The sequence below is a fragment of the Aethalodelphis obliquidens genome, unplaced genomic scaffold (assembly GCF_003676395.1).
Source record: "Aethalodelphis obliquidens isolate GAN/ISIS:26980383/991018 unplaced genomic scaffold, ASM367639v1 scaffold116, whole genome shotgun sequence".
NCBI classification, from domain to species: Eukaryota; Metazoa; Chordata; class Mammalia; order Artiodactyla; family Delphinidae; genus Aethalodelphis; species Aethalodelphis obliquidens.
Genome location: NW_020838060.1, coordinates 811,916 through 827,606, shown reverse-complemented (window position 1 = coordinate 827,606; position 15,691 = coordinate 811,916). Strand labels below are relative to the sequence as shown.

Sequence of the window (15,691 nt, the reverse complement as noted above, 5' to 3'; positions counted from 1 at the left end):
TTTGCTTTCTCTTCTGGAAGGCCCAAAATGTATACGTTGGTTCACTTTTGTTGATATCCCACAGTTCCCTAGGATCTGTTCATCATTCTTCAATCTTTTTTCTTTCTGTTCCTCAGACTCAATAATTTCAATTTGTCCTGTCTCCAAGTTTGTTAATTCTTTTGTCTGCTCAAATCTGCCTTTGAATCCCTCTAGTAAATTTTTTAATTTCAGTTATTATACTTTCAGCTCTAGAATTCCTTTTTGATTTCTTTTTAAGTTTTCAACCTCTTTACTGATATTTCCATTTTGTTCATACATCATTTTCCTGACTTTCTCCACATATTCCTTTAGTTCTTTGGGAATCTTTAAGATAGTTGTTTTAAAGTCTTTGTCTACTAGGTCTGCCATCTGGTCTTTCTGGGACAGTTTCTGTCTTTTTTTTTTTCCTTTGAGTCAGCATACTGAACTGTTTATATGTCTTATGATTTTTTTTTTTTTTTTGCGGTACACGGGCCTCTCACCACCGTGGCCTCTCTTGTTGCGGAGCACAGGCCCCGGACATGCAGGCCCAGTGGCCGTGGCTCACAGGCCCAGCCGCTCCGTGGCATGCAGGATCCTCCCGAACCGGGGCACAAACCCGCGTCCTCTGCATCGGCAGGGGGGCTCTCAACCACTGCGCCACCAGGGAAGCCCATCTTATGATTTTTTTGACTGAAAATTAGACATTTGAATCTAATGATATGGTAACTCTGGAAATCAGATTATGCCCCTTACCCAGAGTTTGCTGGGTTTTTTTTTTTCCAGATTTATTTAGGTATAACTGACAAAATTATAAAATATTTAAAGTATACAACATGATGATTTGATATATGTGTACACTGCGATAAGATTCCCCCCATCATGTTAATTAACACATCCATCACCTAACATATATTTACCTTTGTGTGTGTGTGAGAGAGAACATTTATGATCTATTCTCTTAGCAGATTTCAATTGTACAATACAGTGTTATCAGATACACATCACCATATATAAAATAAACAAGTATTTACTGTAACAGTACAGGGAACTATATTCAGCATCTGTAATAACCTATAATAGGAAAGAATCAGAAAAAAAGAATATATCTATCTATATCTATATCAATCTATCTATCTAACTGAATCACTTTGTTGTATACCTGAAACTAACACAATATTGTAAATCAACTCTACTTAAAAAAAAAAAAGTAGGTAGCAATACAGTGTTATCAACTATAGTCACCACGTTGTACATTAGACCCTCAAACCTTATTCATCGTGTAACTGAAAGTTTGTACCCTTTTACCAACCTCTCCCTATTTCCCCCCACCCCCCAGTCCCTGGCAAACATTTTTCTACTTTCTGTTTCTAGGAGCTCAGTTTTTTTAGATTTTACATTAAGTGATACTATGCAATGTTTGTCTTTCTTTCTGGCTTATTTCACCTCCAGGTGAAATATCTCCAGTGCATAATGCCCTCCAGATTCTTCCATGTTGTCACAAATGACAGGATTTCTGTCTTAAAAAGACTGAGTAACATTTTTTTTCCTTGATCCATTTATCTATTGATGGATACTTATATTGTTTCTATACTTTCGCTACTGTGAAAAATGCTGCAATAAACATGACAATACAGATATCTCTTTGAAATAATGATTTTTTTCCTTTGGATGTACACCCAGAAACGGGGTTGTTAGATCATATGGTAGTTCTATTTTTAATTTCTTGAGAAACCTCCATATTGTTTTCCATAGTGGCTATACCACTTTACATTCCCACCAAGTGTACAAAGTTTCCCTTTTATCCACATTCTTGCTAGCATTTGTTATCTCTTATCTTTTTGATAATACCATCCTAACAGGTATGAAGCATTATCTTATTGTGGTTTTGATTTGTATTTCCCTGATGATTAGTGATGTTGAGCACCTTGTCCTATACCTGTTGGTCACTTATATGTTTTCTTTGGAAAAATGTCTGTTCCGGTCCTTTGCCCATTTTTTTTTTTTTTTTTTAACATCTTTATTGGGGTATAATTGCTTTACAATGGTGTGTTAGTTTCTGCTTTAAAACAAAGTGAATCAGTCATACATAAACATATGTTCCCATATGTCTTCCCTGTTGCATCTCCCTCCCTCCCACCCTCCCCATCCCACCCCTCCAGGCTGTCACAAAGCACCGAGCCAATATCCCTGTGCCATGCGGCTACTTCCCACTAGCTATCTACCTTACTGCGTTTGTTAGTGTGTATATGCCCATGACTCTCTCTCGCCCTGTCACAGCTCACCCTTCCCCCTCCCCATAACCTCAAGTCCGTTCTCTAAGAGGTCTGCGTCTTTATTCCTGCTTTACCCCTAGGTTCTTCATGACATTTTTTTCTTAAATTCCATATATATGTGTTAGCATACGGTATTTGTCTTTTTCTTTCTGACTTACTTCACTCTGTATGACAGACTCTAGGTCTATCCACCTCATTACAAATAGCTCAATTTCGTTTCTTTTTATGGCTGAGTAATATTCCATTGTATATATGTGCCACATCTTCTTTATCCATTCATCCGATGATGGGCACTTAGGTTGTTTCCATCTCCGGGCTATTGTAAATAGAGCTGCAATGAACATTTTGGTACATGACTCTTTTTGAATTTTGGTTTCCTCAGGGTATATGCCCAGTAGTGGGATTGCTGGGTCATATGGTAGTTCTATTTGTAGTTTTTTAAGGAACCTCCATACTGTTCTCCATAGTGGCTGAACCAATTCACATTCCCACCAGCAGTGCAAGAGGGTTCCCTTTTCTCCACACCCTCTCCAGCATTTATTGTTTCTAGATTTTTTGATGATGGCCATTCTGACTGGTGTGAGATGATATCTCATTGTAGTTTTGATTTGCATTTCTCTAATGATTAATGATGTTGAGCATTCTTTCATGTGTTTGTTGGCAGTCTGTATATCTTCTTTGGAGAAATGTCTATTTAGGTCTTCTGCCCATTTTTGGATTGGGTTGTTTGTTTTCTTGTTATTGAGCTGCATGAGCTGCTTGTAAATTTTGGAGATTAATCCTTTGTCGGTTGCTTCATTTGCAAATATTTTCTCCCATTCTGAGGGTTGTCTTTTGGTCTTGTTTATGGTTTCCTTTGCTGTGCAAAAGCTTTGAAGTTTCATTAGGTCCCATTTGTTTATTTTTGTTTTTATTTCCATTACTCTAGGAGGTGGGTCAGAAAGGATCTTGCTTTGATTTATGTCATAGAGTGTTCTGCCTATGTTTTCCTCTAAGAGTTTGATAGTTTCTGGCCTTACATTTAGGTCTTTAATCCATTTTGAGCTTATTTTTGTGTATGGTGTTAGGGAGTGATCTAATCTCATACTTTTACATGTACCTGTCCAGTTTTCCCAGCACCACTTATTGAAGAGGCTGTCCTTTCTCCATTGTACATTACTGCCACCTTTATCAAAGATAAGGTGTCCATATGTGCATGGGTTTATCTCTGGGCTTTCTATCCTGTTCCATTGATCTATCTTTCTGTTTTTGTGCCAGTAACATACCGTCTTGATGACTGTAGCTTTGTAGTATAGTCTGAAGTCAGGGAGCCTGATTCCTCCAGTTCCTTCTTTCGTTCTCAAGATTGCTTTGGCTATTCGGGGTCTTTTGTGTTTCCATACAAATTGTGAAATTTTTATGCACCCAACATAGGAGCACCTCAATACATAAGGCAAATACTAACAGCCATAAAAGGGGAAATCGACAGTAACACATTCATAGTAGGGGACTTAAACACCCCACTTTCACCCATGGACAGATCATCCAAAATGAAAATAAATAAGGAAACACAAGCTTTAAATGACACACTAAACAAGATGGACTTAATTGATATTTATAGGACACTCCATCCAAAAACAACAGAATACACATTTTTCTCAAGTGCTCATGGAACATTCTCCAGGATAGATCATATCTTAGGTCACAAATCAAGCCTTGGTAAATTTAAGAAAATTGAAATTGTATCAAGTATCTTTTCTGACCACAACGCCATGAGACTAGATATCAATTACAGGAAAAGATCTGTAAAAAATACAAACACATGGAGGCTAAACAATACACTACTTAATAATGAAGAGATCACTGAAGAAATCAAAGAGGAAATCAAAAAATACCTTTGCCCATTTTTAAATTGGGTATTTGGTTTTTTGCTGTTGAGTTATTAATATGTGTGTTCCTTGTGTATTTTAGATATTAATCACTTATTGGATATGTGGTTTGTAAATATTTTCTCCCATTCCATGTGTTGCTTTTTCATTTTATTGATGGTTTCCTTTGCTGTGCAGAAGCTTTTTAGTTTGATGTAGTTCTACTTGTTGATTTTTTTGCTTTTGTTGCTTGTACTTTTGGTGTCAAGTCCAAAAAAAACATTGCCAAGACCAATGTCAAGGAGCTTACCCTCTGTTTTCTTCTTGTAGTTTTACTGTTTCAGAAGTTACGGTCAAGTCTTTAATCTATTTTGAGTTGATTTTTGTGTATGGTGTAATGCTTTTTTTTTTTTAATTGTTGTAGGCTATTTTTGTGCTGAGGATCAGCCTAAAGTGTAAAATTAAGGTCTTCTCAAGTCTTTTCTGAGCCTGTGCCTTTCCTTGGGCATTTATAATAACCTTCTAATTTCCCCTGTGTATGTAGTTACTTTTGAATGTCCTAGTCTTTGGTATCTGGCTCCAAAAAGAGGGGAAAGGAAAATGAAGAGGAGGGAAAAGACATAAGCCCTTTAAATCACCTGGAAGTCACCAGAAGGGGAAAGGCTTGCAGCAAACCAGGGAGGTTATAATAATGGCCTCTGTGTCTGCACCTCCATGATCAGAATGCAGATCCCTGATATCTGATATTTGGAGGACAGGGTCCTTATTGCCCACCCTAGCTCCTAGTAAGGGGCATGTAAGCTGCTCTAAGAACACATACATGGCTGCCTGCCATGGGGTGAGGGAATGGGAGATGGGTAGCCTCTGCTAAACTAAGATTTGAAATTGACTGGAATTAACTGTAATTTATGATCCACGTCTTCCCCTGGAAGTTGCAAGCCTTCAATAGCCTCCAGAGTTCTGAAATAGTTATGTCAGACAGATTCTACTGATACAATTGTTGTCTAGGTGGGAAGACAAATTTCTGGTGCTTCCTACTCTGCAACTTCCCAGAATCCCCACATTTGTTTTTTATATATTCCTACCATGTTACCGTCCCCATAATTTGTTTTAATTTAAATTCTACATTTCCTTTCAAAGCCTATCACAAATCAAACAGTGATCTTTGCATTCTCTAAATTCCCTTGCATTTATCATACATCTCAATGTGCTTAGTTACTGCATTTTCTAATTTCCTTATAGGCAGTGTTTAAAGACACAGGCTTTGGGGGCTTCCCTGGTGGTGCAGTGGTTAAGAATCCGCCTGCCAGTGCAGGGGACATGGGTTTGAGCCCTGGTCCGGGAAGATCCCACATGCCGTGGGGCAACTAAACCCATGCGCTACAACTACTGAGCCTGTGCTCTAGAGCCCACGAGCCACAACTACTGAGCCCACACACCACAACTACTGAGCCCGCATGCCTGGAGCCCGTGCTCCACAACAAGAAAAGCAACTGCAATGAGAAGCCCACGCACCACAACGAAGAGTAGTAGCCCCCACTCGCTGCAACTAGAGAAAGCCTGCATGCAGCAACGAAGACCCAATGTGGCCAAAAATAAATAAATAAATTTATTTAAAAAAAAAACAAACACACAGGCTTTGGAAGCAGACATAGCTACATTAAAATGCAAAGTCTACCACTTACTAAATATTTGACTTGGCCTCGGTTTCCACATTATTTCCTTATACTCATTTTATAGAGATAATAATATTGACTTCATAGTGCTATTGTAAGAATTAAATGACTTCTATAAAATGTTTAAATCAGCCTGACACATATAAATACTCAATAAATAATAACCAAACTGAATTGAAATAAGTCAGTCAAAAGATACTGTATGATCTCACTTATATGAAGAATTAAAAAAAAAAAACACATAGACACATAGCACAGATTGATGGTTGCCAGAGGTAGGGATTGGGGGTGGGTAGGTGAAATGAGTGAAGGTAATCAAAAAGGTACAAACTTCCAGTTATAAAATAAATAAGTCCTGGAGATGTAATCTTTGGCATGATACCTATAGTTAATAATACTGTATTGTATATATTAAAGTTGCTGAGAGAGTAGATATTAAAAGTTCTCATCACAAGAAAAAATTTGTAATTAACTATGTTTGATGATGGATGTTAAGTAGATTTATTGTGAGGATCATTTCACAATATATACATATATAGAATCATGTTGTACACCTGAAACTAATATAAAGTTATATGTCAATTATATCAATAAAAAATAATAATAGCCATATAAATTTATAATTTAAAAATTGGGAAGTAAAGGAATAAAGATGGGAGAAAGCATAGGAGAAATATTAACTTTTATTTTTTATAGTGAGAAGTCAATTAGATGTTGTCTAATATTGAAACATTTACTTTAAACAAAAAACTCAACCTCTTAAATCTATTTTCTTAACCTTAGAAATGAGTCTTTTAGGAAAATCTCATGTAATAAGGAAATGTTTGAAGTTCAGTAATTCCTTCAGTTTCAGTTCATTTTCTTTTTATGTTAAATTTAAGTAAAATTATATTTATTACATTTTACTTTAAAAATAGCACATGTAGGGCTTCTCTGGTGGCGCAGTGGTAGGGAGTCCGCCTGCCGATGCAGGGGACGCGGGTTCGTGCCCCGGTGCGGGAGGATCCCACGTGCCTCGGAGTGGCTGGGCCCGTGAGCCATGGCCGCTGAGCCTGTGCGTCTGGAGCCTGTGCTCTGCAACGGGAGAAGCCACAACAGTGAGATGCCTGCGTACCGCAAAAAAAAAAAAAAAAAAAAAATAGCACATGTAGTATGATTTACTCCATTTTTAAAGAATGTTGAGTGTAATGTTACTTGAATTTGACATAAAAGGGAAATTGAGGTTAAACTGAATATTGCTTTTCTTCAAAACAAGATATCATTTACTAAAAGGCCCCACTAAGGTTAAAAAAGAGCTTATGAAAAAAATAAGACTATGTGTGGACCTTGTTTGGCTCCTAGTTCAAACAAACCAGGTATTCTAAAAATGCATTAAATAATTGATGGAATTTGAATGCTTACTGAATACTTGATAATATTAAGGAATTTTTTTTTTTTTTTTTTTTCTTGGCGGTACATGGGCCTCTCACTGTTGTGGCCTCTCCCATTGCGGAGCACAGGCCCCAGACGCGCAGGCTCAGCGGCCATGGCTCACGGGCCCAGCCGCTCCGCGGCATGTGGGATCTTCCCGGACCGGGGCACAAACCCGTGTCCCCTGCATCGGCAGGTGGACCCTCAACCACTGCGCCACCAGGGAAGGCCCTATTAATTTTTTTTAGGTGTGAAGTATTGCATTTTTTTTCCTTCATCTCTTGGGGAAAGTATTGTAATATTTTATGGATGATATGTTACAGCAGCTGGGATTTGCACTGAAATAATCTGGAGTTGGGGTGAGAGGTATAGATGAAAGATTGTACTGGTAGCTATTGAAGCTAGATGATGGATACATAGAGGTTAATAATCTCTATAGTTTGTGTATGTTTGGAAATGTTAAACCAAAAATGTGTTTAGAAAATGGTGTTGGGGTCATATTTTCTTAAACCACATGATTCCAATTTAGGCAATATCCTATTGACTCCCTGTTATGAAAGATTAAGAAATTACCTCTCTCACAGTTTCTTTTACTTCTACTTCCCAATATTTTATGAAAATTTATAATGTATATGTTCTGTTCCATAATTTACACAAAGCTGTTCTATGAAGGGAAGCCCCACAACTGGGGTGGGGGGAGAAGCAGATGGGAAAATTGGTGGGTATGAGAGAAGATATGTGTATTGCATATATAAAGAAAAATCTGGTTTTACATACACCAAAATGATAATAGGATGATAGAATTATGAGCAATTTTTATTTTATTTTTTATGATTCTTTTTTTCTTTCCATATTTTCTAAAATATATGTATATTACTTTTTAATCAGGGAGAAAAGATCTATTTGAAGACAAAAGATATATCTGCATTTACCTAGCTTGGCTCTTCTGAGGTTTGAACATACCATAAATGCCTTTATGTGTTTCTAAATCTATTTTAAATCATTTGAGGAGTTGTAGGGAAGTAGATTTAGCACCTTAGACACATTTTCAGATTTTTTACTCCCCCTTTTCAACTTTCTTTGGATGGTGTGTAGCAATGAAAATTCCATTTTCTCATAAGTAACAGATTGTGGGAAAAGAAAGGCATGTAAGTTACTGTTACTGTTTTTGGTGCTAACAATCATTTAAACATTTTTTAGAATAAAAAATTGAGGACAGTTTTACTGGCCAAAATGAGATTTAAAGCTTATGTAGGAATATTCAAAGATTACCAGTTGCTTTCCTTTATTTTGTATTTCCTTTTCACTGACAAGGCATTTCCATGTTGTTTTTATTTTCTGAACTTTTGATAGTGGTTTTTATTTTAAAAAGGGTGCAGGGAGAGTTCCCTGATGGCCTAGTGATTAGGATTCCTGGCTTTCGTGGCTTGAGAAATTGTATCCATTTGTCTAGGTTTATAATCCATTCTTCCCAATCATGCTGAAATCATCTGTTAAACCAGAATAACATCCAGGTCACAGTTCCTTATTCCCCATTATGATTAAGCAGAGTGAGCTTTTATTAATGCTTAATCTCTTTTCTAAAATGTCTCTTTTGACATGGATGGACCTAGTGACTGTCATACACAGTGAAGTAAGGCAGAAAGAGAAAAACAAATATCATATATTAATGCATGTATTTGGAATCTGAAAAAATTGGTATAGATGATCTTATTTACAAAGCAGAAATAGAGACACAGACCTAGAGAACAAATGTATGGATACCAAGGTGGAAGGTGGGGGGATGAATCGGGAGATTGGGATTGACATATAGTGTAGCACAGGGAACTCTACTCAGTGCTCTGTGGTGACCTAAATGAGAAGGAAATCCAAAAAAAAAGAGGGGATATATGTATACGTATAGCTGATTCACTTTGCTGAACAGTATAAGCTAATACAATATTGCAAAGCAACTATACTCCAATAAAAATAAATAAATAAAATGTCTCTTTTGGCTCTGTGGACATAGAAATATTAATTGGAGTTAGAATGAATCACATTAATTTATAAAAGAGGAATTTAGATCAAATCCTGGAAGCCACTCTTTTTATAGAGCACTTCAAAGGAAAATAGTAAATTAACTCTTCTTAAAGGAATTTTTAGAGGAAAAAAATGAAATAAAATTTGTTTTGCTTGTAAAACTTTTTTTTTCATGTATAATTTTTGATAACACTGGAGATCATCATGCAGACATTGGGCTTTGGAACTGGGCATATAGAAAAGGCTTCAAGAAGACACAGTAAAATTCTTTCTCTCATGGAAAGTGAAGCAATTTTTATGTTGAATCTTCAGATTTGGTCGGGGAGAAAGAGTTTTTTTTCAGTGTAGATAATTTGGAAAAATTAGAAAACCACTTTTTTGGTTGGTTTGTAGACATTATTTTACATAATTATGATAATCCTGAATATACAATTATGTATTTGCCTGTTTTTCATTCAAATTTATCATAAGGATTTTCGAACTATATTTTTAAAAACTCCTTTTAATGATGCTTTAAGTTTCTTTGCTTTCTTTCCTCTTTTTACCCCAAGCAGGCAATTTTAAGATCTTTAACCTTCATTGTTGTTTTAAGGTGTGTCTATAAAGAGGTTTGAATACTTCACTAGGCAGAAATTCAGTGCAAAGTGTTGACTGTCTGAATTTATTGAAATCTTATTGTCCAACCTTTTACAAGAATAAAATAGCATTATCAAAAATTTCTATGTGTATAATCTTTGACTCAAAAATTTCTTCTAGGAATTTATTCAACAGAAATATACATACAAATGAATTTCTTTATAGCATTTTTTTATAATGGCAAAAAATTGTAAACAACCGATACATACATCAGTAAGGACTTGGGTAGATAAACTATAGTGCATTTAGGGGCTTCCCTCGTGGAGCAGTTTTTGAGAATCTGCCTGCCAATGCAGGGGACACAGTTTCGAGCCATGGTCCAGGAAGATCCCACATACCATGGAGCAACTAAGCCCGTGCGCCACAACTGCTGAGCCTGCGCTCTAGAGCCTGCGGGCCACAACTGCTGAAGTCCGTGCGCCTTGAGCCCGTGCTCCGCAACAGGAGAAGCCACCACAATGAGAAGCCCACGCACTGCAACGAAGAGTAGCCCCCGCTCACCGCAACTAGAGAAAGCCCAGAGGCAGCAACAAAGACCCAACGCAGCCAAAAATAAATAAATAAATTTACTAACAAAAACAAAAAACTATAGTGCATCTAAAATGCAGTACTGGGCTTCCCTGGTGGCGCAGTGAGAGAGTCCGCCTGCCGATGCAGGGGACGTAGGTTCGTGCCCTGGTCTGGGAAGATCCCACACGCCGCGGAGCGGCTGGGCCCGTGAGCCATGGCCGCTGAGCCTGCGCGTCCGGAGCCTGTGCTCCGCAGCGGGAGAGGCCACAACAGTGAGAGGCCCGCGTACCGCAAAAAAAATTTAAGTTAAAAAAAATAAAAATTAAAATGCAATACTGTGCAGTCATAACAATGATTGAGGTAGCTCTGTGTTTAGTGATGTGGAAAGATATCCAAAATAATGGCTAAGTGGAAAAGTTGCCACTCAATATGATCTTATTTCTGTATGTAATATTAACAAATATATAATAGACTATGTATGTAAAATCTAGAAGATATCCACTAAACTGTTATGTGGAGGTGATACGATTATAGGAGACTTTTACTTTCTAAATTATACATTTCTAAAATATGATCTTTTCTTTTTTTTTTTTGACAATCATCTATTACGTTTATAATCAAGACAAAAAATCTACTATCCAAAGATCTCATTCTGCCAATCCTCCAATAGTCTCTGTTGGTCATGAAGTACTGTGCAATTTTGGTATTTTTAGTAGATCCTAAAATTTTTCTTTTTCTCTTTTCCCTCATGTATATAGCCTTTGGTAATTAAATCTAATGACTGAATGGTGAATTTCAGTATACATGTGCTAGATCATCCTGTATACTAAAGCAGTGGCCCTTTAACACAGCATCTTTATTATAGATGGTTTGAGAATTTACCAAGACAGCTCCATGTATTTAGAGCAAAATGGACTTACAGTTATAATCATTTTTAAAACTCTTCATGTGTATTTTTATACTTTTTTCTATTATGGCATATGATTCAATAAAAAGTTAAAAAACATTTGAAGAGTTTTATATAATATGAGATACTATTATGGGAAAGGGTGTTATTGAAAAACATACAGTTTATACATCCTGGTCTCCATTGCTGCTTTTTTTTTTTTTTTTAATTCATTTTTGGCTGCCTTGGGTCTTCATTGCTGCGCACGGGCTTTCTCTAGTTGCCGCAGGTGGGGGCTACTCTTCCTAGCAGTGTGCCAGCTTCTCATTGTGGTGGCTTCTCTTGTTGCAGAGCACAGGCTCTAGGCCTGCGGGCTTCAGTAGTTGTGGCACGCGGGCTCAGGGATTCTCATTTATGGTTCTGTTGACAATCTGACATCACTGTTACTGAAACAGAAGTTATATGGTCAGGCTGAAATGAAAAAACAAGAAAAACTTTCCTCTAATTGCTTTAATACTGGCTGAAATGTTTGCACACCTGTTGAGATTCATAAAGTCATCAGGATTATATAAAAGTTATGCCTAAGTATGTTATATATTATAAAGTAAAGTTATAGTTTAACCTTAATGAGGCAGCTAACTTGTATAAACCAAGTATTAATTGGGAAATAAAAGGCTTACTCCCTCCTTAAAGAGGAGTTACAAGTATTACTCCTGAAGTAGCCACGAGGCGGGCAGTGGAGAGAATTAATCCCAGGTTTTAGTCTAAGATCAGGCCCTCAGGAAATTTGGATATGTCTAGGGATGCTTATGATTCAAGCTGACCTTTTGCCAGGTTAACATATTTACTCTCAATCATAAATTTATGCTTTCAAAAAACATTTATTGAGAAATACTGTATATCAGTCATCTACTCTCTCCCTAAGGAATTTATAGTCTACTGAGGACAAGCAGTTGGTTGCAGTGTGATATAATAAATGATAGGGGAGAAGTAGACACACACACACATACACCCAGGTGAGGAATCTAACCCAAAGGATGGAGTGGAGGGAAAGATAATGTTGGAGAAGGTGACGTGGAAGATGTGACCCTTGTACTCAATCCTTAAGAACAAGGAGGAGTTGAGTAAAGAAGAGTATTGGTTCTTCTAGACAGAGAGAACTGTGTGTGCAAAGGCCAGTAGGCAAAAATGATGCATTAAGAGTACTTAAAATGGTTCCAGAAAGCTGGGGCATAGTGTTCTAGGGGAAAGAAGCCAGAGAGAGACTAGTAAGCAGCCTCCTGATTTAAGAGCTATTACTAAAAAATTTGGATTTGACTGGGAGGAGCATTTGAAAGATTTTTAAGCAGAAGGGAAGGGAGTTATATGATTAGCTTTGAGCTTAAAGATCATCCTGGCTGTGGGAAAAATGGAATTAGAAGACCTCTACTTCTGGCAGTATAGTGGTAAGACTTAATTTTTAATGTATTGTTGGGCCTTTGGAATGGAAAGGAAATCTTCAGAGCCCCCAAACAAACACCAAAATTAAAATCCTAGACTTGAGCAAAAAACAAACATGAAAACCAGATTGCTCTGGGGCAAATTACCAGATCAGTACAGAGATTCAGGAATTAGGTGGTCAGGAATAAACTTTTGGGTTGAAATAAAATGTAGAAGCTAGGTTTAAATGTGGTCCCTGTTGTGTGGCAGTCTCCCAGTCCACCATGCCTTACTCTCAGCAGAAGCAAGTGCAGATCTTCCTCTCTAGAGGAAAATATCCTCAATTTAGGCCTCCAGAATCTCGTAGATTCAAAAAAAATTAAATATGGACCTCTTAATCAAATATCATCAAACATACAAAGAAAAATACACGTGAGAAAGAATCAGCAGAAATAACAAATAATAGGTCATTCAAGGACCTTAGATATTAAAATGATCAACCAATATGAAGTATCTATGATATTTTTAAAGAAATATAAGAATCACAAAATGAACAAGAAGAAATGATCACAAATGACCAGGCAAATGTGAAAAATAACTAAATAAAACTTTTAGAGATGAAAAATAGTTGAAATCAAAATCTCAGGGATAGTTTAACATATTAAATATAAATGGAGAGAGTAAATTGGAAGCCAGATATGAACTAACTCTTGTGAAATCAATTTAGAGACAAAGGAAATGGAAAATATAAAGGAGAGATTAAAAGACATGGAGGTTAGAATAAGAAAGATTGAAAGAAAGTAAAAAGGAAATGAAGGAAAGCCAAAATTCTTAGAGATAAGAATTGAGAATTTTTGAGAAGTAAAAAATGAACGTAGAGGGCGTCCCTGGTGGCGCAGTGGTTGAGAGTCCGCCTGCCGATGCAGGGGACACGGGTTTGTGCCCCGGTCCGGGAGGGTCCCACATGCCGCGGAGCGGCTGGGCGCGTGAGCCATGGCCGCTAGGCCTGCGCGTCCGGAGCCTGTGCTCCGCAACGGGAGAGGCCACAACAGTGAGAGGCCCGCGTACCGCAAAAAAAAAAAATGAACGTACAGACACAGGAAGCATGTTACCAAATAGGATGCGTAAGTTCACACACAGTCTTGTTGTAGTCAAACTGCAAAACACCAAGAGAGAAGACCTTAAAGGACCAAAGAAAAAAGTCAAATCGCCTACCACAATCAATAAGAGTGATAGATTTCTCACTGTAACAGTGGAAGTTAGGAGGGCATAATATCTTCAGTGTGATAAAGAGAATACTATCAACCTAGAATTTTATGTCCAGAGAAGCAGTATTTTAAAAACAATGGTAAAATAAAGACATTTCATATAAACAAAATAGAGTTTGCCTCCAACAGACTTTCATTTAAGGAAATTCTACTTTAGGAGGAAGGAAAATGGTACCAGAAAGGAGGTCTGAGATGCATGAAGGAATGGTCAGCAAAGAATTTGGTAAGCAACCGAGTAAATCTAAACAAGGGCTACCTGTATAAAATAACGATGATGCTAATAATGATGTCTAATTTGTGAGGTTAAAAAAAAGATAAAATATTGGCAAACTAGGAGAGTGATTAATATATTGATTTGTTTTAAAAATAAATTCGATCTTGTATGAATTTTAAATGATCATGCATGTTAAAATTTCAAAAATAACTTCCTAAAGAAAAGTGAATGTACAACTTCCAAATCAATAAAGTGGAAAACTGGAATTTTTAAAAGATGTTTTTTAATTCTTTGCCACCACTTAGCTTTGTGACCTCTATCATATTACATAACCTCCATAAGCCTTAATTTCCTCATCTTTAAAATGTGGATAATAGTAATAACCTCCCTTATAAGATTGTTGTGAAGATGTAATCATATAATGCATGCAAAAAAGCTTAGCACAAATCTACTGCATAATAAGTGTTCAATAAATATTAGACATTACTGTTATTACTAGTGACTTAGTCTTGGTGATGCTTTAAAGCCATGCTAGAATCTGCCAACATCACACCCACTTTCTCTCCAGTGAGAGGGAATGCTACACACAAAGATAGCTAAAGAATGTTAAACAGTTCTGATAACACTGATGGGTCTTCCTTGTGTTAATCATAGCTCCTTGTTCAGAACCTTCAGAATTTAATATTGCCTTTCAATAAAAAGTTCAGAGCATCAAGGCTTTCCACAGCCTAGCCCAACCAACTTGATCTCATGAGTTCTCTTTAAATTCTTGAGTTAAATCTGTAAACATATTTGAGGTCTCCTTCCTTGACACTTTTACTTGGAATGCCCTTTTGAAGAATAGGTAAAATTTGGATGACTTCCTTCATCTGGAAAATCCACCTTCTCTGCTAAATTCAACCTATTCTTCAAACCCCAGCTCAAGTCCCATAAGAGTTTCTGACTACTCTAGCCCAAAAGTGATTTATAATTTGAAAAACTATCATCTAAACCAAACTTCCGGGACTTCCCTGGTGGTGCAGCGGTTAAGAATCCACCTGCCAGTGCAGGGGACACGGGTTCGAGCCCTGGTCAGGGAAGATTCCACATGCTTTGGAGCAACTAAACCCGTGCGCCACAACTACTGAGTCTGCACTCTAGAGCCTGCAAGCCACAAGTACTGAGTCTGCATTCTAGAGCCCACAAGCCACAACTACTGAGCCTGCGTGCCGCAACTACTGAAGCCCACATGCCTAGAGCCCGTGCTTCACAGCAAGAGAAGCCACTGCAATGAGAAGCCCACACACCACAACGAAGAGCAGCCCCCGCTTGCTGCAACTAGAGAAAGCCTGCGCGCAGCAACGAAGACCCAATGCCACCAATAAATAAATAAATAGATTGATTAATTAAAAATAAATAAACAAACAAGCCAAATTTCCTATAGTGATTTATGCCTGTCTCTTCTACTCCATTTTCGGTTGAGCTTTTATTTAAATTTTATATTATCACAGAAAATTTTCCTAGAGTTTGCATGGTCTTTCCAGCTACATT

At 37.3% G+C, this 15,691-nt stretch overlaps 1 protein-coding gene across 5 annotated transcripts in view; it reads left to right on the top strand.

Annotated features, from left to right (window-relative positions):
• GOLPH3L (golgi phosphoprotein 3 like) overlaps positions 1-15,691 on the top strand; it is a 39,824-nt gene that overhangs the window by 9,809 nt on the left and 14,324 nt on the right. For 3 of the 5 annotated variants that reach the window (XM_027097605.1, XM_027097606.1, XM_027097609.1), the window contains one exon: positions 14,105-14,170. The exons of the other annotated variants lie outside the window; for them this stretch is intronic. In XM_027097605.1, coding sequence (XP_026953406.1) covers positions 14,105-14,170 — 66 coding nt within the window. The remainder of the gene's footprint in view (positions 1-14,104; positions 14,171-15,691) is intronic. 5 annotated transcript variants of the gene reach the window in all.